Source organism: Scylla paramamosain, chromosome 24 (assembly GCF_035594125.1).
Source record: "Scylla paramamosain isolate STU-SP2022 chromosome 24, ASM3559412v1, whole genome shotgun sequence".
Classification (NCBI taxonomy): Eukaryota; Metazoa; Arthropoda; class Malacostraca; order Decapoda; family Portunidae; genus Scylla; species Scylla paramamosain.
In genome coordinates this window covers 14,673,328-14,696,100 of record NC_087174.1, presented here as the reverse complement: position 1 = coordinate 14,696,100, position 22,773 = coordinate 14,673,328, and the positions used below count along the sequence as shown (strand labels likewise).

The following is a 22,773-nucleotide window of genomic DNA, read 5'->3' as shown; positions in this document are numbered from 1 at the left end:
GTTGATTTATCTGAATATTGAGCGAAGTACACTTCTAACAATTACCCAGGGCCTTAGTGTTTGGGGAGAAGTACATGTCTCTCAAAACCAATACACAAGAGGAAAGACCTTACCCATCTGGTTATTAGTGTACCCTACCACAGGTGACCAAATTGCTGCCACATGTTGCTATCTTTGCTTCAACAGTTCTAAACATGTATATTTCAAATTGTATATACTTCTGAAACAACTATATCTCTTTATATACAATTCAGACATGAGCACAAGCTAGTACTTATATTCCTTGGGTACTACTTTGATGTCAGAGTAGTATGGAGAAAATTTTTCCAGCACATCTAATTTGCATGTATAACATGATCCTAATGAACATCTTGCCTCTGATGGTTTCTTTCTAGGTGTGGTTCACTTATCAAGGAGAGAGAAAAAAATGGATAACATTAAATATAAACAACAAAGCATGTATTTCCAGTAATGGAAGACAAACAAACTATAACAATATACACAGGGGACCTCAGAAAATGCAAGTTAATGCCAGGCACAACTGGACTTAGGATGGCAGCTGTATATTGGTTTCATTCTTTAAGTACTAAAGAGGAAAACAATAATACCATCAACACCACTAAATGGCAGCACTCACTGAGATGTCAACTCATATCCCAGAGCTATGAAGAAGCATCGTGCACAGCACACATCAGCGAGGGCTTGCACCCACTACCTCAGACTGAGCACAGCTTGGCCAGTTTCAATAAAAAATAGTTACTTTGTCAAGTCAGCCATTTACCTTCATATCAGCAAAACCATCAGTCACAACACTAGAAATGCTTTATATATATATATATATATATATATATATATATATATATATATATATATATATATATATATATATATATATATATATATATATATTATATAATTTGCTTCAATGTAGAGTTTCAAGATCACTAATATTAGAAGAATATAACACTGGTTAACATCCAAGCAGTTTAGAACCCTCTGGAACACTGTTCTCATAATGAGTTTGCTTTTCACATCCATACAACACTACTCAATCTAAACAGTTCTGGTATTGTCAAATCCAATACAGCTTTTCTATCCCTACTCATCTACTAGATTCATAAATATTCCTTTATTTCAATTACCTGTGATATATGTATTTATCACTTAAGTACTATAATGCAGGGCATAATCTTTTTTATAGGAAATGTTAAATATAAAAAAAAAATAAATAAATAAAAAAAAACTTGAGGTTGAGTAGAAAACTATTTTATTAAGGAAAAAAGACATTGCCTGGAGCCCTTAATCTTTAAGCTGACCAGTGCTGGCAAGGACTGGGCATGCTACCTCCACTTATAGACTAACCTTGGCTGACTTTTCTAGCCTCAAGGGCTCTCTTCCAATACTGACCTCTCTCCTTAACTCAGTCTATGGTCTCTTACAGCATAAAAATTAGGAAAATATCACAGCTAAGAAATCAGACAGAAAAGCTTCTTAAATGAATACATAATTTGAAATTCATGTGTTGACACTTCAGAGCTTCTGCATACAGTACTTGTTCCAAATTCTTACACTTGCATGCCTTCTTTTTTTCCAAAAAAGCCTATCAGATATGTAATCAAAATGTGGAATGAATAATTATGAAAAAAAATAATGCTGGTTGTCCACATCAAAAAGTGAAATGCACAACAGTGAACACATCAGTAACTGACCTCATAAGAATTTGGATTGCAATCCTTGAAGCTTCATCTCTGAAGACTTGTAAACAACCACTGCCAGAAAATAACATGAATCACCCCACTGTACAGGTTTTTACTCACTAACTAAATGAGATTCACTGTACACTATTCACATTGTTCATCCATGTTCCGTGACTTGACCGTCTAAGGTGAAGCATCAGCTATACACTGAACGAGGGCCGCAGTGTTGGGACACCACACACCTCAAGTAACACACACACTGAAGCTCATGACAGCTGGTCCCATCACGTTTGTGTTTCACAGAAGTTTGTAATATTGCACTATACTACAATCTTCCATCATATTTTTTACAGCCAAATTATAATTATAATACATAAAGAGTAAAGCTATCAGACCCCAAAGCCTCAACAATTCCTGTATATATATTGCTGCTTCCATTGTACTCTGAAGTGTATACCAGGTAATGCTTTTGTTGAGCTTGCCCTATCCTGTGAAAATATTGAAGATTTCTGGTGCCAAATTGCACTTTTCTTGAAACCTCCATACTTGGGGAAAAACATTTCCTGTGAAACCTGTAATGTAATGCACTTGAGATCAGGGTAATTGAAAAATACTCAGCAGGTAATACTCCACTTCCATCACACATATGCAAAATTTTAGCTGTAAATATAAGAAACTTCCTTCTGTAAAGGTTCATTCAGTTCATTTGTCATATTTATCACCTAATAGACCAATATATGAATGCAGCTTATTCATTATTCTTTTTCTATATCATAACATTCAACTATATGTTCAGTCCACAACCTGTTAATGCTTGAGCCCACAACTTAGTTCATAAGTTTAGAGTTTGAAAATCAGATATATTTCATAAAAAATAAAAGAATATCTTAAAGGTTAACAGAAACTGTATGACAGAAGCACCATTATTTTTCATTTCTTCAGTGGTTGGCAAATGAGTAATAATACCTAGATACAACAGGCTGTATAAGACTTTGAAATAGCAGTATACCAAAAATAAGGCAAGTCTCAGTTTTGGAAAAATAGCAAAACTGTTACTAAGAAATACAATTTCTTGAACTGCAAAACTGGGTTCAGCAGCATGGGACTTCTAACATTTTTAAACATTTCATAGCAACCATTCTGAAAACCTTGTTGACAGAAGTGGCTGCTCTTCAGTATCTCACAGGCAACAGTAATAAAAATTTAAATAAAATAAAATGTTTCCACAAAATTTGATAAACAAATTACATAAACAGAATAGAGAAGTGTTTACAATGGGACCTTCATAGGACAAGATTTGCTGACCCATTGTCAAGGGTGGTGGGAGCTTTGGCTAACTATGTTTCATTTAGGAATGTACACCTAAAGCCAATGTAATTATGCCATATGAACCATCTTACAATTCTGTGTCAACTGTAACAGAAGAGCAACAGCTTGCAGCATTTTACTTCAAGGTAGATACAGCTTTAGCAATCAGGTTTCATTGCATCGTAACCCATACAGTACAAAATACATCAGCATCTTGTACATCTCCTTTTCACAATTATAAGCATAAAGACATTTTGCACATTTTCCTTTCAATGACATATGTATATGCAAGAAAGCACTTTCATAAGGATTTCCCAAATGTCAAACATTAATTATTAAACACTTAGGATTGCCATACAACCAAGTATAAATCCTAGTCTTGAATGCACTTCTTGAATAAGGCTACAGAGCAGACCAACACAGTGTCTCTAGATTGCCATCTCTTGTACAAAACACAAGATGTGGAGCTTCAGTCAGGTTTCAAACTAGGCTTTTTGCTCTACTCTTCTACAGGCAAATAATTGAGCAAAAGTGCACGAGCAGCATTGGTGAGCACTTGGGTCTACAACACTGGACACTCTGACTAAGGCTCATATTTACAACTAGGAAAGCTCCTCCATGAAAACTCTGAATAGTTCTTTCAGAATGATGATGACACAATAAAATCTAATTATAAGTTAATTTACACCACAATACAAAATCTCAGAAACATTTTCTTTTCTGTTACTTGTCCTCAGGCAAGTGCTGTATTATTTCTGAACATTCCACCTTCAATTTAAAAACAATGCACTGGTCCCCTGAGGTGTCAGAATATTTATGGAACAGCCCTGACATCCAGCATGGTTGACACTGTGAAGTCAACTCAGGACTTGCCAAGAAACCAGTAAATAAAGCTGCACTGAAATCACATTTAAATTCATTTGCATCTTAACATTATTACGGTACCTGTATTATACAGAGCAATGCTGGTGTACATAAAATCCATTTCAGGTGACAATCCTAAAAAGGCATTAACAATAGATTTCTAGGTTGGTCTGTCATTATGTAGTGACAGGAAGTGAAGTGGAGGCTTGGCTGGAAGTTGGCACACTGACAGAAAGGGAGGCTCGTGCACCTGAAAGTCAAAGTTATATTAGAATAGGGAAACATGAGGTTTACAGTATATATATATATATATATATATATATATATATATATATATATATATATATATATATATATATATAATTTATTTATTTTATATGTAAAACCATATCTCTGAAAGCTCTCTAAAAGCCCCAATACAGTGGAAACTCAGTTCTCAAACTTAATTTGTTTCCCAATGTTAAAAATCTGGAATGACCAGGAATTGAATCTATTTCCCCATGTGAATCAATGTAAAATTGATTAATCCATTCCCAAACACCAATCCACTCTGTCTTAGCAGCTTATGACAGACACTCCCACTGCCAAGATGGCCACTCACAACATCTCCAGCTCAGGAATTATTTCTCCAGAAGGATGTACTGAATGAACTTAGTGACATGGAAATCATCAGAAGAAATTGTTTAGACTGTAGCTGGTATTCCCTGTCACCGATCTAGTGACGGAAGCCTTAAAGAGTGACACAGAGAGGAGTAATCCATTTACCGCCAAATTAAAGGTGATCACAACACTTAGACATCTTACTGCTTAGAAAAGCTACAAACCTATTTCAAAAATTGAATTACTGTCTTACCCTCTGTGTCTCTCTTCCAAATACATAAAAATCAAGAAATATTTATAGAAACTATAAACAAGTAATAAATGGCAGCTTTTGCTTTCTCTTAGTACTTGAAATCAAGTAACTTTGATCAAGAACTGAATTATGGTATGGCAACCAAAGCATTTATGAGTTCAAAAACCAATTTGTTCGAAAAAGGGAGGCATTTGTTAACCAAGGTTCCACTGTACAAAGTAGACATCTTCAGTTATTATCTGATTGTTAGAATTCAAATATGTATCTATATAACACTACCCTGGCAAAAAGTTAAGAAAGTACGAGGTGAAATTAATATGCAAGATGATGTAAGTAAATGATATAAAATAAATTAATTAATTAAAATTTTTTTTAAATGTCATCCTATTCCTTACTCATCTTGATCACTGTTGTTCTCTCATCTCCATCTGTATTCAAAGATGTAATGCATGATGTGGACTTTCTTGCCCAGCATTATATTTAATAACTAAACAACATCAAGAGCCTTTAACTTCCCTTAGATCAAGGATTCTCAGCCTTTCCTCCACCATTAACCCCCTCAGCTTCATGTATTTTTCCATTTACCCCCTTATTTTCATACATTCCCCCTTCCTCTCCCACATCCCTCTTACCATCACACACACACACACACACACACACACATACACACACACACACACACACACACACACACACACACACACACACACACACACACACTCTTAGTAATCTCTCTCTTTATTTATAAAATTAAAAGTAATTGAATTATCATTCAATTATCAGGTACATCAATTATTTACCCACTGCCATGTAATTTTTTTACCCCCATGGGGTACATTTACCCCTGATTGAAAATCACTGGCTTAGGTTAAACTACATCTTCACCTGATTTTTAAATGAAAATTTTTCCAAAGCAACTTTTTATATACAGGGTGATTCACAAGTTTCCCCAGAAACTCTGAGAAATAGAAGGTTATGCTATTCTAGACAGAAAATATTTTATGGGTATATGTGTTTAATGATTTGGTTTAATAATGAGAGGGGCTTGAAGTGCAAAAGGAGGTGCCTTGTTTCTCCTTCTATTGCGGCAAGCATCAACTGAGTGGCCCTCTCTGCTGTGGCCAGGTATTCATTTTTTTCTTTCAAAACTTGCATGTCATTCTCCTATTAACTCACTCTTCTTTTGATTTTCATTTACACAAATTAATGTTTAAAAAAAAAAAATCATGCATTAGGGCTGTAGATGCTACATACCACCAGAAATTTTAAATCCTGATATGTTGTTATAGATTTGCAGAAAGGTCATATTAGACTTTTCACAAAAATATTACATACATATTTTCATAATTCATTTCCCATGCCTTACAATGTGCTAGCAAAATGGTTGTGAGGTTGGTTTGTGGAATCTGTAATGTCAGATATATATGATTTATTTACACGTAAATTTACACGTTTTTATGAATATTTCTTTATTTATGTTTCTATTTAAACAGTCCCATTGGTCACCAACAAAGTTTCTAAGAAAAAAGAAAAAAGAAAATAAGAAACAGCTGATTGCTGCCAACTATGTGGTAGGAGTCTCTACAGAACTAAAACAAAACCCCCTTTTTTTTTTTCATTCTTTGTAGACCAAAAAACTTTATTCTTGTTCTAATTTCTCTAGAATCTGATCTGCAGACAACCACAGCACATAAACAGAGAGTCACAGCAAAGTGTGTTGACAAACTCTTATGTGCCTAGCAGTTTGAGCTCTGGAATTCGGACCAAAATCCAGATTGCATCCCACATCATTTTACAGCTGATAAACTAGCTAATTTGACATGACACTTACATCTATGAAGATGTGAGTTCACATAGGGAAGAATACTAATGTAGCTCCAAAGTCATACTGATTGTTTTTTATTCTGTGCCTCACAAATTCAAGTAATGGTTATAGTGGTTGACAATTGTGAAATATAAAAAGCATTATGTCTTCTATATCTAAATAATAGTACTTAATAAAGGGTTTCTCTAGACATAACCTAAGATATAAAACATGATCTTTCCTCAATTTATTCCTTTTGCCCATGTGACCTCTGTCCTTGGAAGCTATAGTCTCTTCAATGAAAATCTTACTTCTTTGTCAATACCTTTACTGGCAACCACTATGAGTATTCATACCTTTCTCTGGTAAAATCTGGAACTCCCTGCCTGCTTCTGTATTTCCACTTTCCTGACTTGAATTCCTTCAAGAAGGAGGTTTCAAGACACTTATCCTTCAATTTTTGACTACTGCTTAGGACCCTATTCGGGGACCGGCATCTCAGTGGGCCTTTTCTTTTTATTGGATTTTGTTGTCCTTGGCCGTTGTCCCTCCTACATTAAAAAAAAATAAAAATAAATAAATAAATAGTACAAATAAATAAATTTATAGATAATACATAAACTTGGAAAATATTTATTCCTTGTCCTATGCAGCCAACATTAAATCAACCTCATAACTACTTTGCTAGTGGATTGTAAGGCATGCTGTATACCTAAAAGAAATCATTAATATATGTATGTAATATGTTTGTGAAAAAAAAGTTGAATATGAACTTTCTGCAAAGACCACAACAACACATCAGGAATCAAAATTTCTGGCAGCATGTCGCATCTACAATCCTAATGCAAACACTTGCATTACAGGTTCCAGATAATTAACTACACTTTTAAAGCATCAGCTGCAAACTGAAAATGAAGATGTCCATCTGAATTGAAAGTGATTACTGTCATCATCATCTGTAGGATAAGGTCTAAGTGTTTGTCCCTTTGTTAATATAACATCATTACTTTAAGCACTTCTTTCCCTACATGATTTTGATGCAAGATATACAAATGGGCAAAGATTTCTGATTGTTATATAACATGATGATAAGATCTACAAGGTGAAATATAATAAAATGTTGCTACATTACTAGATAAAGAGTTGGACTTTCTCATGTGGTTTAATAGTCTTTTAGGTTATAGAAATTAGCACATAACAGGATAGCATATAATATTTCAACTGGATGTTTTGGGGCTACAATTACCTGATGCTACAAATGTGATTCAGAAATGCTAAACTTAGAAGTATTTGTAATTTCAACCTGAATGTTTAATATGAAGCAGTCAGTCTTAAGAAAAGTGTTTTTTTTTCTTTTTTTTTTTTTTTTGCACAGAAAACCTTTTTTTTTTTTTTTTTTAATGGAAGGTTCTCCACACAGTAGGTCATCATCACACATCATTCTTTTGGAAAAAGCTCCATACATGCTTGCAGGGCAAATTTTAGCAGCCTCCTTCAATAGGCCTAGATTTCTGGGCATAATAATAATGAATCCTAGGAGTACAACTAGAGTTACTCTTATGAGTACCTTTATCATAGACATTGGTCCTAGAGGTTCTCCAGCAATTACTTTTAAAAACAACTTTTGCTTTTAGAGTAAAAGTTACTGCTAATAACTGTTGCTAATGTAGCAGCTTCTAAAGGTAGTTAGTAATTTTTGATAATTGTTAAAACATTATCAACAGCAATATATAATTACCAAATATGTCAATAATTTGGTGGATATAAGTAAACCAACATTTTTCCAGCCTGCTGACATCACCACTTGTTTTCTCAAGATATTAACAGAGGATAAGCTATTCAAGCACCAATGAAACACTGTTCCTTGTCAACTTCATACAAAAAAGTCCAGGAGTGATCTCTAAGCTAAAAAGATTGCATGGGCAGACATTACTGCTCATGTAAAAGAAGTGCGCGCACACACACACACACACATACACACACACACACACACACACACACACACACACACACATATATTAATCCCTTAATCTCTCCAATATCTGTCCAATTCATCCACAGCATGTTTGGAAGTTGTCTTTGTGCAGATACTGCATGTCAGGATAATTTTTGTCATTTATTGGACACCAGTATGAAAAATGGCATTGTGTCGTATTATGTACAAGTACAACTAATTCTACAACATACTTTTTTTGTGACATTTTCTCACAACAGTTTATTTGTAGAGATTTTTTTTTTTTACCTTTCTCCCTCTTTCTTTGTCCTATATGTCACAATACACATAACAGCATTTATATCTATGTTTTCTGTATGTGTGTGTGTTAGGTGAAATCTCATAAAGTTGGGAAGCAAATGTCAAATTCATTCACTTCATATGACAGTACATTATAGAGAATAATTATTGGCTGTGAAAGGAAACGTGTACCAATGTAAGAGGCAACAGATGCTGGGATGGCACAGATGTGAACACCACAAAGGGTTAGCAGGAACAGGGAAGAGTTGTGACCATGTAGATGTGTGGAACAACAATAACACACAAAAGAATTACCACTCAAACATACAACATGTCTGCAGTTAATAAAAATAAATATGTACATGTTATGTATTGTGTACAAATTTCCATATATAGCTCACATAACTAAGTATATGAACTATTTATATGGATAAAACCACTTATCACGATGGCTAACACACATGAGAGGGGAAGAGAGGCTGTTGTTACACTACGCAGCAGTGCCGCATTACAAAAGCACACAAAAACAAACGAGAGGTATTTCACTATGGCAGCTGCCACAGTAGTGACAGCATGAACAACAGCCTTGTAAGTAGGCAGTAAACTGGTGCTGTCATGCAGAAAGTATTGCCAACCATGTGATGTAATATTACCAAATATGTCAAGCATAAAAGCATGTGAAATGTGTTAGATGTAAACATACGTTGTGCTGGACTTTTCGACTTCTTCCTGGACTTCATCTAAGAATTTAAAAAATTGTCTGTGTCCAAAAATCTAGGAAAACAAAATTCCAGGAAATAGAAGTCTAGGAATTCAAGTTATGTGTGTACATATGTACCGTATTTGATGGCTCTTAAGACGCATGGGCTCATAAGACGCACCCAGTTTTGGCAGACATTGAAATGAAAAAAAAAAAGGTAAATGAGCAGATTTAAGCTCTGAATATGAAGTGAAGGATTTCACCTGACATTTGAAGACTCTCACATGCACTTAGATCAATATTAGATCCCAATATTTTGCATTTAAAAACTTTAATATTTGCTAGTAGCCTACATACCAATCCTGTTGTGAGATGTAAACATGTACCTGGCATATGGCATCAGCAGTGACTGTGAGAGACTACAGGAGTAATAAAGTTTGTTCATAAGAATGTTAAAAGATAGGTGCAATCTTAATTGTATGAAAGTTTGTCTTATCTCAAGGAGTAACAGCATCACACTGTAAAGAACACAGTGAAGCTTGCCCATGTCACTGGGTTTGGAGCATAACTGACCGCGTGTTTGTTTTGGTACATGCAATGCATGGTGCATGGTCACTTAGGCAAATTCTTCCTGACTGGTGTCATTCTATGTGAATTACTGGTAAGTATGACCTATCATATATTGTTACCTTGAAAGAATGAGTTGTTTTGTGGTGTAGTACCAATCATCACTTTGTTTACATGTGTGGAGATGTCTGGGGTTTGATTTTAGAGCCTCTGTTGCCATAGACTTACCACCAACCACTGCCTCAATGCTGAACCTTGGCCTCATAGGACACAGGCTAATTTCCTGAGATTTTCTGAGAAATGGTGCATCTTATGTGCCATCAAATATGGTATATCATTCCCTCATGGTCAACTCTGAATTTTCTTAATATCACTGAACCATTGTATTCATCAACACATCACAATGAATGCAAAAATTCTTCCTTGGCCTGACACCCTTCCACTGCTACTCCTGCCATTCTGCCATTGCTAACAAAAGCAAACTTTGCTCTCAAGTCATGTAAAAGTACCTCTGAGATACTTTTATACTTCATCTACTTTGAAAACACTTCTAGGAGCAAATTCACAACTTAGAGAGTCCTTTCAGAAGTTAGAAGCAACTCTGAAAATAATATTTAGTTTCAAAGTAATTTTTTGCTTTCATGGGTGTTTGTTAATAAAGTCTAGACCACTCAATTCCAAGTTTGGATTTATATTCCCGAATAATGACATACATGCATTAGACTGCTGTGGTGCATAAATTTCAGACTTAACAAGTATAATAACAAGAAATTAGAAAGTATTTAATTATGTAAATCACTGGACTTCATATGTGTAATGATATGAAGAGTTTTCTTTTAAACTTACTGTGGTGGTTGTTGTGAGTGAGCTGAGGAGGGGGAGGAGCTGATGACCCATGAGAGGCTGCCACTGCTGCTGCTGCTGCTGCTGAAGGATTAGGACTGCTGGGGATACCACCTGGGGTGTTGGGAGTGTTCTGGTGGACTTTCTGACGCACTTCTCGTATCTTAAGGATCAAGCAGTTCTTGTTGGGGAAAATATCTGAATATTTTGACTGGAAGGTTGCCACTGCTTGAGCTGAATAGAGGGAAAAAAAAAAAAAGGAAAAACTTGATAATTTCCATCTAAGTATTTCATTCTCAGCAATAAACTGTCACCTGCAAACAAATGCAAATAAAATTTATGTTTGTTTATCATATATACACATTTCTACACTAGGACTACAGGAAACCTTTGACATAATGAACACATATGGAGGAAGGGTGGGTAGCTGAAGATGAAAATTTGCTATATACAGAGGTTGTTAATTAAGATACATTTAATGAACAGCGTTCATTATTTGCAGTTTCACTCAGTCATACACATCCTCTTGTCTCTCCCAACTCCCCATTTGCAATTAACAACAATTGTTTATGTCTTGTCTTGTACAAAAACCTTACCACTTGAAAATATTCAAATGGATATACTACACCTATAGCTGCCCAACATGTTCAAGCTTGAGTTGACTACATATCAGCCAACTTCCCTGCCGTAATTTGCAAAGTTAGTTCATAAAATAAAATGAGTCCTCAGTAGCCTTACAGGGGTCATTATACCAAAAACAATCAGAGGTTCGTTAAACCATGACCATGGCAGAAGGGGCTCCACCTCTCTTTAGCTATTCCTTTCTTAATTTGTTTGACCATTCAGCATCTACTAACACCTCTTTCACTTTATCCTATTCTTCTATCTTCCAAATGGCCCTCCTCTCTATAAGGACCTTCAGTTTTACTCCCTCTTGAAGGAATTTAAGTCATAGGAAAGTGGAAATACAGAAGCAGACAGGGAGTTCCAGAATTTACCAGAGAAAGGAATGAATGATTGGGAATACTGGTTAACTCTTGCATTAAAGAGGTGGACAGAATAGGGATGAGAGAAAGAAAAAAGTCTTGTGCAGCAAGGCCGTGGGAGGAGGGGAGGTATGCAGTTAGCAAGATCAGAAGAGCTGTTAGCATGAAAATAGCAGAAGATAGCTAGAGATGCAACACTGCAGCGGCTGTTTTAGGTAGAGATGAGATGTGAAGTTTCCAGTTTAGATTATAAGAAAAGGACAAACCGAGGATGTTCAATGTAAAAGGGAGAACATTTGAATGTTGCTAAAGAAGAGGGTATGGTTGTCTAGAAAGTTGTGTTGAATTGATAGATGGAGGACTTGAGTTTTTGAGGCATTGAACAATACCAAGTTTGCTCTACCCCAATCAGAAATTTTAGAGAGATCAGAAGTCAGGCATTCTGTGGCTTCCCTGTGTGAACTGTTTTCTTCTTAAAGGATTGGATGTCTATGAAAAGATGTGGAAAAGTGCAGGGTGGTATCATCAGCATAGGAGTGGATAGGACAAGAAGTTTAATCTAGAACAGGGTGATCCAACTTCTTTGACATCTTGGGCCACTTCAGCACTAAACGGTTACAGGGACAGCCACTAATATATATATATATATATATATATATATATATATATATATATATATATATATATATATATATATATATATATATATATATATAAAAAATCATAGTAATCCTACTTCCTATTACTATTTCATATACAGGCACAGAAACTTTGTGTTTTTTGTGTACAGGATAAATTTATAATACAAGCGGTCGCAGGCCACAGACAATGAACTAGCAGACCACTTGTGGCCTGCGGGCCTGTAGTTGGACCACCCTGGTCTAGATCATTGATGAATAATAGGAAGAGAGTGGGTGACAGGACAGAACCCTGAGGAACACCACTGTTAATAGATTTAGGAGAACAGTGACCGTCTACCACAGCAGCAATAAGAACAGTCAGAAAGGAAAATTTAGATGAAGTTACACAGAGAAGGATAGAAGATGTAGGATGATAGTTTAGAAATCAAAGCTTTGTGCCAGACTCTATCAAGAGCTTTTGATATGTCTAAAGCAACAGCAAAAGTTTCTATCTGATCGCCAGTACGGGTTCCGTTATCAGATAAAAGGTTGTGAAGTGATAGATGTTTAAGAATCTTCCTCTTGAGGATAGACTAAAAAACTTTAGATAGGCAGGAAATTAAAGCAATAGAATGATAGTTTGAGGGATTAGAACAGTCACCCTTTTTAGAAACAGGACAAATGAAGGCAAACTTCCAGCAAGAGGGAAAGGTAGACATTGACAGACAGAGTTGAAAGAGCCTGACAAAGCATGGTGCAAGCACAGAGGCGCAGTTTCGGAGAACAAAAGGAAGGACCCCATTAGGTCCATAAGCCTTCCAAGGGTTTAGGCTTGCAAGGGCATGGAAATCATCATTGCAAAGAATTTTAATAGGTAGCATGAAATACTCAGAGGGGGCAGAAGAGGGAAGAACAAGCCCTGAATTGTCCAAGGTAGGTTTTTTAGAAAAAATCTGATTTCAGCTTTAGAGATAGATGTGATAGCAGAAGTGCCACCTGGTTGAAATAAAGGAGGGAAAGAAGAAGCAAAACTATTAAAGGTGTTTTTGGCTAGATGCCAGAAGTCAAGAGGGGAGTTGGGTCTTAAAAGATTTTGACACGTTCTATTATTGAAGGAGTTTTTGGCCAGTTGGAGAACAGATTGGCATGGTTTCAGGCAGAAATATAACATAAATGAGATTCTGGTTATGGAAGGCTCAAGTACCTTTAGCGGGCCACCTCTCTATCATGTATAGCATGAGAAGTCTGTGTTAAACCAAGGTTTGGAAGATTTAGGTCAAGAAAAAGAGTTAGGAATATACGCCTCCATGCCAGGCACTATCAGCTCTGTTATGCGTTCAGCATACAGAGACGGGTCTCTGTCACAGAAGAAGTAGTCATTCCAAGAAAAATCAACAAAATACCTCCTCAGGTCCCCCCAACTAGCAGAGGCAAAATGCCAGAGGCACCTCCGCTTAGGGGGATCCTGAGGAGGGACTGGAGCGATAACATAAGATATAGATACGAGAATGTGACTGGAGGAGCCCAACGGAGAAGAGAAGGTAACAGCATAAACAGGATTAGAGGTCAGGAAAAGGCTAAGAATGTTGGCCGTTTCTCTAAGACGGTCAGGAATATGAGTAGCATGTTGCACCAATTGCTCGAGGTCGTGGAGGATAGCAAAGTTGAAGGCTAGTTCAAAAGGATGGTCAGTAAAGGGGGAGGAAAGCCAAAGCTGGTGGTGAACATTGAAGTTTCCAAGAATGGAGATCTCTGCAAAAGGGAAGAGGGAATGTGCTCCACCTTTGAAGTTAAATAATCAAAGAATTTCTTATAGTCAAAGGAGTTAGGTGAAAGGTATACAGCACAGATAAATTTAGTTTGACAGTGACTCTGTAGTCATAGCTAGGTGGTGGAAAACTAGGAAGATTCAAAAGCGTGGGCATGAGAGCAGGTTAAGTCATTGCGCACATAAACACAACATCCAGCTTTGGATTGAAAATGAAGAGAGAGAAAGTAGGAGGGAACAGAAAACGGGCTACTGTCAGTTGTCTCACGCACCTGTATTTCAGTAAGGAAAAAGATGAGGTTTAGTGGAGGAGAGGTGGTGTTCTGCAGATTGAAAATTAGATCTGAGACTGCAAATGTTGCTGAAGTTAATGAAGAAAAAACTGAGGGGGGGGGTGTTAAGACACTTAAGGTTGATACCAGAAGAGCAGTTCGACCTGAGGACATTTGTGGTCCCCTTCCCAGATGGCTGGTGTAGGAGTCACCATGATAATTCTGAATTTTGAGTGAAGGATCTGTGTGTAATAACATGTTTGTAGTTTTGTGTGAAGGAAGAGAGTTGTCTTTAGAGAGCAGGCTGTGACTACCCCCTTGTGTTGTGAAGCTGAAACTCATATAAAGAATACCCTTAGAGTTACTAATACAGTAAAATCTCAATATAATCAACTAACTGAGAGGAAAGCATGGTCCCTATATCTGACAGTTTGATGGTTGTTACAGCATGGTCTTTTAGCAAACTGAAGTCTTTAGGCAAGTCATTTGGTAGTACAGAAAAAATCATTCAGATACTGGGAGATAAAATAGAGGTGAGTTAATAAGGAGTTTTTGTTGTCTTCAACCTTTATTAATGAGGTGTGTGGATGAAACATATACTGATATGCAAGTGCCACTCCTACTACACTGCCTCACTGTGCAATGGCCCATCTGTTCCCTTCACCCTCACTCTTCTCTTTTGGATGACATTCGAACTCATCAAGTGTGTTGCCCACATTGTCGACATCAACAGTTACATCACTGTCACTATCAATTATTGCAACAGAATATATGAGATAGAATGCTTAGTGCTGGTCTGTGTGTGGGTGTGTTAATGCCAAGCTGTGAGTGGTTATTGTGTTGCACTGCCTCCACCTGCCATTGTTTTGTCTGCCTTGTTTTTGGTTCCTTTTTCCTTCCACTCTGAAGTTTATGTGTCAGAAACCTGCAGTAGGTTAAACAGACATTGACTGAAGGGAACTCACAAAAAGCTGGGGAGTAGCAGCAGTGGTGGTAAGCTATTGCTGCCTCACACCCTATCTATCTACTTCCTCTTTTGACCTCCAATGACATCATTTCATTCTGATGGTGGGAAACAAGTCCCATTATATGCCTGAGCCATTCACTAAATACTTTGAATAAAGTTAACTGAATAGAAAACTTGTGCATTGTGAGTGCATCTCAACATCCAAACCAGCAGCTTGTCTCAAGTACCTCACTGCTCTTGCACATAGTGCAGCAATTAAGAATTATTAAGTCCAGTCAGTTCAGTAAGGGCTGAATCCTGTATTGCACTGGTGGTGACTACTTAATGCTTTTAGTTTAAATTAACAATGCATTATAGCAACTTCCTACCACATCTAGCAAGCTTCTGTCACATGTAATAACCCAAAGTTCACCAAATATAAAGCTTGTTCAATAATCTTAAATGTTCATTATATCAAACATTCATTGTACGGGGATTTATCAAATGATGGTTTTATTATAGCACTATTAGCAAACTTACCAGGTGGAAACCAGCCATATTCAGTGAAGAGCTGCATGACCAATGTACGCCGCTGCTCCAGAATGTGTCTGAGAGAGGAATGGCTTTTGTCTGAGTCTCTGGGAGTCTTTGGCGTCCTTGGAGATCGTCCTCCAGCTGGGGAATCCACATCGGCCTTCTCTGCTCTGACATCTCCAACTGTGAAGGTAATACAATCAACATGTTTTTTTTCTTTTTCTTTCTTTCTTTCTTCTTCCATTTACCAGAAGTCCTATAATTACCATGTGGCTTCCTTGAACTGCAGACAAGTTTGTATGGGTATGAGTGATCAATACACATGAATAAAATTGCACCATGACAGTAATATATAACTAAATAAAAATTGTGAGTAACTGTGGTATCTTACATTTCACTGATTAAGTACCTTTTTTGTGTGAAAAAACAAACACTGGAGAGCTTACTAAATCTGTAACACAGCACAACTTTTTTCTAAAACATTTAAAGTATTAATAATTTGCAGCGACTGATAATATAGCAGTAATCAAACTAATAAAAGCTGTACATAAGAAGATATATATCTGTAATCAATTTACTAAAGGCAGTACTGAAGAGGAAATATATAACTAAGTACATTAATTTCCTTCTTATGTTCTAGAAACAAGCTCCTCAAATGCTGTACCCATCTCATCTCATTACTAATGTATCAAATCATCACCATCTCCCTGTTTAACATCAGATTATATTAATCCGGTCAGTAAGTCAATGACACCTCCAACTACCTCCATGCATGGCCTCAGGTTCACCAAAGTCCAGTGCTGCCAGATTTTCTTCAACATACAGCTTCTATGTCTTTGTTGACCTGCTTCCAGCCTTCCTTGGCCAATGAACAGCAACCTGGCACCTCCACTACAATCCCTTTCCCTAACACTTAATCACTCTTTCCTCTCCACATGCACAAACCACCTCCCTCAATCTCTTTACTCTCAGCACTTTACTCAACTGCACCATTGGACACCCTATCTCCATGCAATTCCAGTCATGTATCTTAACATTCCCCAATTGGAACCAACCAAAACATCCTTCATCTTCTCTATTATGACCCATATCTCAAAATCATACAAAAATACTGATCTTATACATGTTTCAAACACTCTTCCTCTGCTTTCAGTGGAATACTCATATTGGTTAGCAATCCCAAAATTTAAATTCACAAATGCTAAAATATTATTATTACCGAGCATTCATAAAAGTACTTAGATCATTCAAAATAAAAATCACAAAAAAAAATTTATACTAATTTCAAGAACATTTTCTAAATCATTTGGTTCAAAATATTTAAAACATAACTTTCACTTTTCAAAATCTCTTCTCTTCAAAAAAAATATGCCTTTAGTAAATAAATGTTTCTCTGTTATCTGACCACTTATTTTAATGTAAAAATCAGCACTCAATAATTATTATTGTAAAATCATACAAAAAAGTGTCCTTTCTCTTGCAAATACTGAATTTCACAGTGTGAAGTGATTTAAGCAGTTTCAGTATGCCTGACAAAACAAACTGTCCAAAACATCACAACAGTTATGTTGCAAATTACATCATAATTCAAGCCCTTGAGTTGCATATCACAGATAACAGAAACCACACTTAAACTACATTCTTTTACATTTTTTTCAATTTTCTTCATCCATCAAGTCAAAATGACGATAACTTCATTTAGGATACTTCTTATGTATGACTATGTGCCAAATAGTAAAAGATTATCCAAGAACCACAACTGTGTGTCCCATGTTCATGCAGGACATATGGTGAAGTTCCCATGAACACCAGAAGCAAGCCTCAAGAGAACTCTGCCACAAGTATCACACAATATAAGTACATGTACACAAATGATGAGAATGAGTGTGTATGAGAGATGTGGTGTGAGCACCAATGTAAATAATTAAGGGGAGGTGCTGGCAGTTACTTAGTGGATGACATTAATTTTTTTTCCTATCTTCATGATTTTTGGTGTGTATATTCCTTTGTACCTTTAGTATAAAATCCCAAAGTTTCATTGAAATACGACTATTATTTTTGGAGATATGAAATAAAATATGAAATAAATCCATGCTGAAAAAATGAAAATTACTTTGGAGTTTTTCATTATAGCTGAACTATTTTTCAACTTACCGTTTTGAAAATTAGTATGGATACAATAGACACATGCAGCTTAATTTTGACTGAGGATGATTTCAGTTATCAAATGTCATTCTCGAAAAATAAATTAAAAAATACTGGTTATATTTTTTTTTACTCAGAAATAAATCTTCTGCAGTAGCTTTAGGTATCTTTAAAAATGAGAGAAAAAAAAAAAACCTTCTTTTCTCCTTTCCATAGATATAAGTATATACATAATCACTTGAAAACAACAGAGTTATTTAGCTCACAATGTCAATAATTTTAGTTTTGAGCTATGAGCCTTTTTCTGTTGATGAGTGAGTTTCATGAAATTTACAAGCTCTGTGTGGTATAATTTTACACATATTGGGATAATCCAAATAAATCCAAATAAAACAAGTATTTATTGTAACATTTAGGCCTGTTTGGCACCTGGTCCCCTCCTAATTTACAGGATATTATTCACTCACAGATGAGAGTATCAGAGGGCGCCACCCTCATTATCACCAGGTTAAAAGCTTCCTGCCTCATAATGCTGACTTGATTTTGCTTCTCTTGACCTCTTGGTTGTCTTCTGCCGAACAGTTACTTTGTGTGCTTTCTTCTGATTTGTTCAAGGTAGTACCACATCTTCTCATAAGAGAAGTTTGCATATCTGTTGAACTTTCCACTTGACATTGGGGGGACTGCTTAGTGCTTGAGAAATTCTGTTCAGGCCATTACATCTTAGGTCGTTGATCAGGGCCTGATAGACAAGTTTACAGTTCATCTCTGTAAAATTTCCTTTCCCTGCATCATCTGTCAGCTGCTGTGGCTTTATAGATCTTCATGATCGGTGCAGGTGTTACAGGTGATGGCAATGAAGCAGTCAAAGGCATTGTATGAAGCATCAATGCTCTTCTCACCCCCACATGCATAACAAGATTTTCCTATGATGCTTTGTAGCTGGAAGCAGGAGAGTAAATATCTCTCTTCATCTTCAGAAGGGGGAGGAATTTTGTCTTGCAAGAGTTGGCGACATAAGTCGCTTAGTAGTGTTGAATGCGAATGCTGTGAAATTGAGGGCAGTCGCTGAGATGATGAGGAGGGCTGGAGTGAGGGTGATTGGTGAGAGACTGGTGCTATCACATGCGAGAGCAATAAGGCAGCCTGACTCACTTGTTTCGCTCTCTTCTCCTGTAAAGCTTGAATTCTTGCCCTCTGCGGCATCTTCTGTTTGGAAGGATGCATCATGACTATAGATTTACTTGGGAGAAGTCGTATCCAACCTGAGGGAGTACTACCAGGAAACTAATCAAGGTGGGAAGGCAGTCAGATGAGCGGCTTTCCAACACACTACCTCTGCTACAGACGTCTCAAGAGACCCTGAGGTGAAGCATGCCACTCGTGGTGGCCTGCACCCCTAAGTTGCCAGTGTGCTTCATATTACTATATATCACACACACACACACACACACACACACACACACAAAGAGAGAGAGAGAGAGAGAGAGAGAGAGAGAGAGAGAGAGAGAGAGAGAGAGAGAGAGAGAGAGAGAGAGAGAGAGAGAGAGAGAGAGAGAGAGAGAGAGAGAGAGAGAGAGAGAGAGAGAGAGAGAGAGAGAAAACAAAAAAAAACAAGACTTAAAAAAAGTTGTGAATAGTGACAAGTCACCTGGCCTGTGGTGCACAGGACTTTTAAATGGGCCTTTAAAGGGAACACAAATAAACACAGCAGGAATTGTGGTATCAAGATGCTATTTTCACAGAAAACTCAGCAGATTTCAAAGGTAATTATACTATAAAAAAAAAAACAAATTTTCAGGTTGAGGTAAAAAAATTTGATTTTTTTTGCTGACACCTCCCCTTCAGGGGAAGGGACACCTGTCACTCTTAGAGGTGACATTCATATTTGTCTGATCCTCATGATTTTTGGTGCTTATGTACCTTAGTACCTACAAAACCAAATTCCCAATTTTTGCTGAAATTCACAGATTAGTTTTGTAGATTTATTTTATTTATTTTTTTTTTTGAAAAAGCAAAAAAGTGACCGATAAAATTTCTTCTCCTCACTTGTTTTTCAAACAACTGCTATAAAATTTAGTGTCAATAATATACATACATGTATCTTCACTTCACCAAAGATAGATTTTTTATTAGACATTTCATTTTGAAATAAAAACTAAGAATTTTTCTTAAAACTTTTTCAATTAAAAAGAAAAAAAAAAAAATCTAGCACAGTATGAAGAGCCTTCTTTGAAAATCTATCTTTGGGGGAAAAATAGCCCGTTCTTTCCTCTTTCCAGCAATACCTTTACATCTCCATTATCTTGTAGGAAAACGAAGGAGAAACGCTTGACATACGAAAAACATAAGTTTTGAGATACGAGCCATTTTATTCTGAGAAGTGTGTGTAATTCCATATGTTGGGTTTTTCTGGTAAAATTTTACATGCATTAGGATAAAAATTATATAACCAAAAGGAAATCATCATTTATGATCATATTCAGGGCTAATTGGCACCTGGTCCCCTCCTGTATGACAGGATATTACTCACTTGCAGGTGAGTAATATCCTGAGGGCGCCACCCTCCTCTTTGTTGCCAGGATCATTAGCAGCTGCCTGGCTGGTAGTTTTCACTTTCTTCTCTTGAATGGGGCTTTTTTTCTGTCCTCTTCTGTACAGGAGTTGTTCTGCTTTCTTGAATGCCTAACCCAGCAAGAGTGTTTTGTGTGGCACCAAACCCAAGATGAGTTAGTAAACTTGGAATTGAGTACCCAAAGTTGTGATCTAATACGTGGCAACAAATTTGACTCTTTTGATCCCAATATACTTAATTTTGCTGCATTTAGCCCATAGATTAAAATGGTGGTGATGAAACAAAGGCAGCGTGTGGTGGCGACTTGTTGCCACAACGCAACTCCTCTTGATTATTTTTCTTTTCCCTCATCTTCTTTGCCGTATCTTTCCATGCATGCTTTGCTTTATTATAACAAGGCATGCTCCCAAATACAAATGAAAATGAAGTAGCCTTGGATAGCAGAGCACAGATGCACTCTGACATCTGGCAGGACTGACTGCAGTGGCCAGCCTCCCTCGTGGCTCATCAGTGATGTTGCTAACTGAAGCTCCATTTACATAAAAAAAAAAAAAAAAAAAAAAAAAAAAAAGGAAGTAAAAAAAATAAATAAATAAAAATAAAAAAATAAATAAATTATGAGTTTCTAAGCCGGCACGTGGCACGCGGCACACTGGACATTTAAAGCCCTTTAATAATGATAAATAAAGGTGATTTAAAAATATAAGGAACAATGGTACCAACTTGTGGTTTTCATAGAAAATGCCAGACATATTAAGAGTGACTATGATGTTAACCTCTTCGGTACGGTAAGTCAAAACACGTGCCACACATCATTTCCAGGATTTCTGTGCACGCGGCAAACTTTAAAACCCCACCACTAACATTCACAAAAACTAACCATAATCATAACATACTATGTATCAGAATATCTGGAATGATTCCATTGTGCCTTACACACCAATATTCAGTCTAAAATAAATTGCAATTTATATTTTACTCACTAGTCTTCATCAGAGATGGTGGCGATGGAAGGTTGTAGTCTTCCTCCTCTGATTGATAAAGTATGTAAGTATGTGCGAGTAATTACTGTATCAGCTGAGAGAGAGAGAGAGAGAGAGAGAGAGAGAGAGAGAGAGAGAGAGAGAGAGAGAGAGAGAGAGAGAGAGAGAGAGAGAGAGAGAGAGAGAGAGAGAGAGAGAGAGAGAGAGAGAGAGAGAGAGAGAGAGAATGACAGCCACCTCGCATGTGTGTAGATGTTGTCATTCGCTAAATTATAATATAATAATTTGGCAATAAGTGAAATAATAACAAACAGAAATACATACCAGTACTATAATAATAGAACAAAAGCAAAACACGACTGCTGCCAAACATTTTGCTTTGTCACACTCTTTCCCACCACCCATCCCACCACTTTTCTTGTGAATACTTGTGAGGAGGAAGGGAGAGAAAAGAGCAAGATACTAAATAATGGAGAGTGAAGGGGAGATAACAGAGATATAGGGAAGGACTGGTTGAGAAAGAGCTATATAAATAATGTTCATCATAGCAGAACAATTTCGTACATTGAAACAGAGATGTTTCAATATCTCCACAGATGATAGTTTTACATGAAACACACACACACACACACACACACACACACACACACACTCTCTCTCTCTCTCTCTCTCTCTCTCTCTCTCTCTCTCTCTCTCTCTCTCTCTCTCTCTCTCTCTCATTTCAAGATAACAAAGAAAAGAAAAAAATAAAAGCAGAAACAGATGAGAGGAGCGAGGAAGGGAGGGGCGGGATGACACGATACCTGACCAAAGGTGCGAGTAAGTATGTACTGGCAACTTGATGAACGAGAGGTTTCTACACTCACAAGTATCATATTTTCCCTCACTTTATTTGTTATTTCATGGTAGAAACCAAGGATACTTGACAACCAGTGGTAGAAACCATCTGCTACGATTCATTGAGTGTGTGAAATTCCCTCATATTCTGACTCTAGAATAATATTGGGAGGAACGTAAAACAACGTAGCATATCCGGCCAACATTCTGAGAGACCTCATATTATATCTGAGAAGAA

At 36.7% G+C, this 22,773-nt stretch overlaps 1 protein-coding gene across 1 annotated transcript in view; it reads right to left on the bottom strand.

Annotated features, from left to right (window-relative positions):
• Positions 1-1,250: 1,250 nt before the first annotated feature.
• The window catches only part of LOC135112806 (uncharacterized), a 72,103-nt gene continuing 50,580 nt past the window's right edge, over positions 1,251-22,773 (bottom strand). Inside the window, 3 exon segments of the mRNA XM_064027629.1 lie at positions 1,251-4,119; positions 10,873-11,103; positions 16,002-16,178. Of these exon segments, the coding sequence (XP_063883699.1) occupies positions 4,046-4,119; positions 10,873-11,103; positions 16,002-16,178 (482 nt within the window). The 3' untranslated portion in view covers positions 1,251-4,045.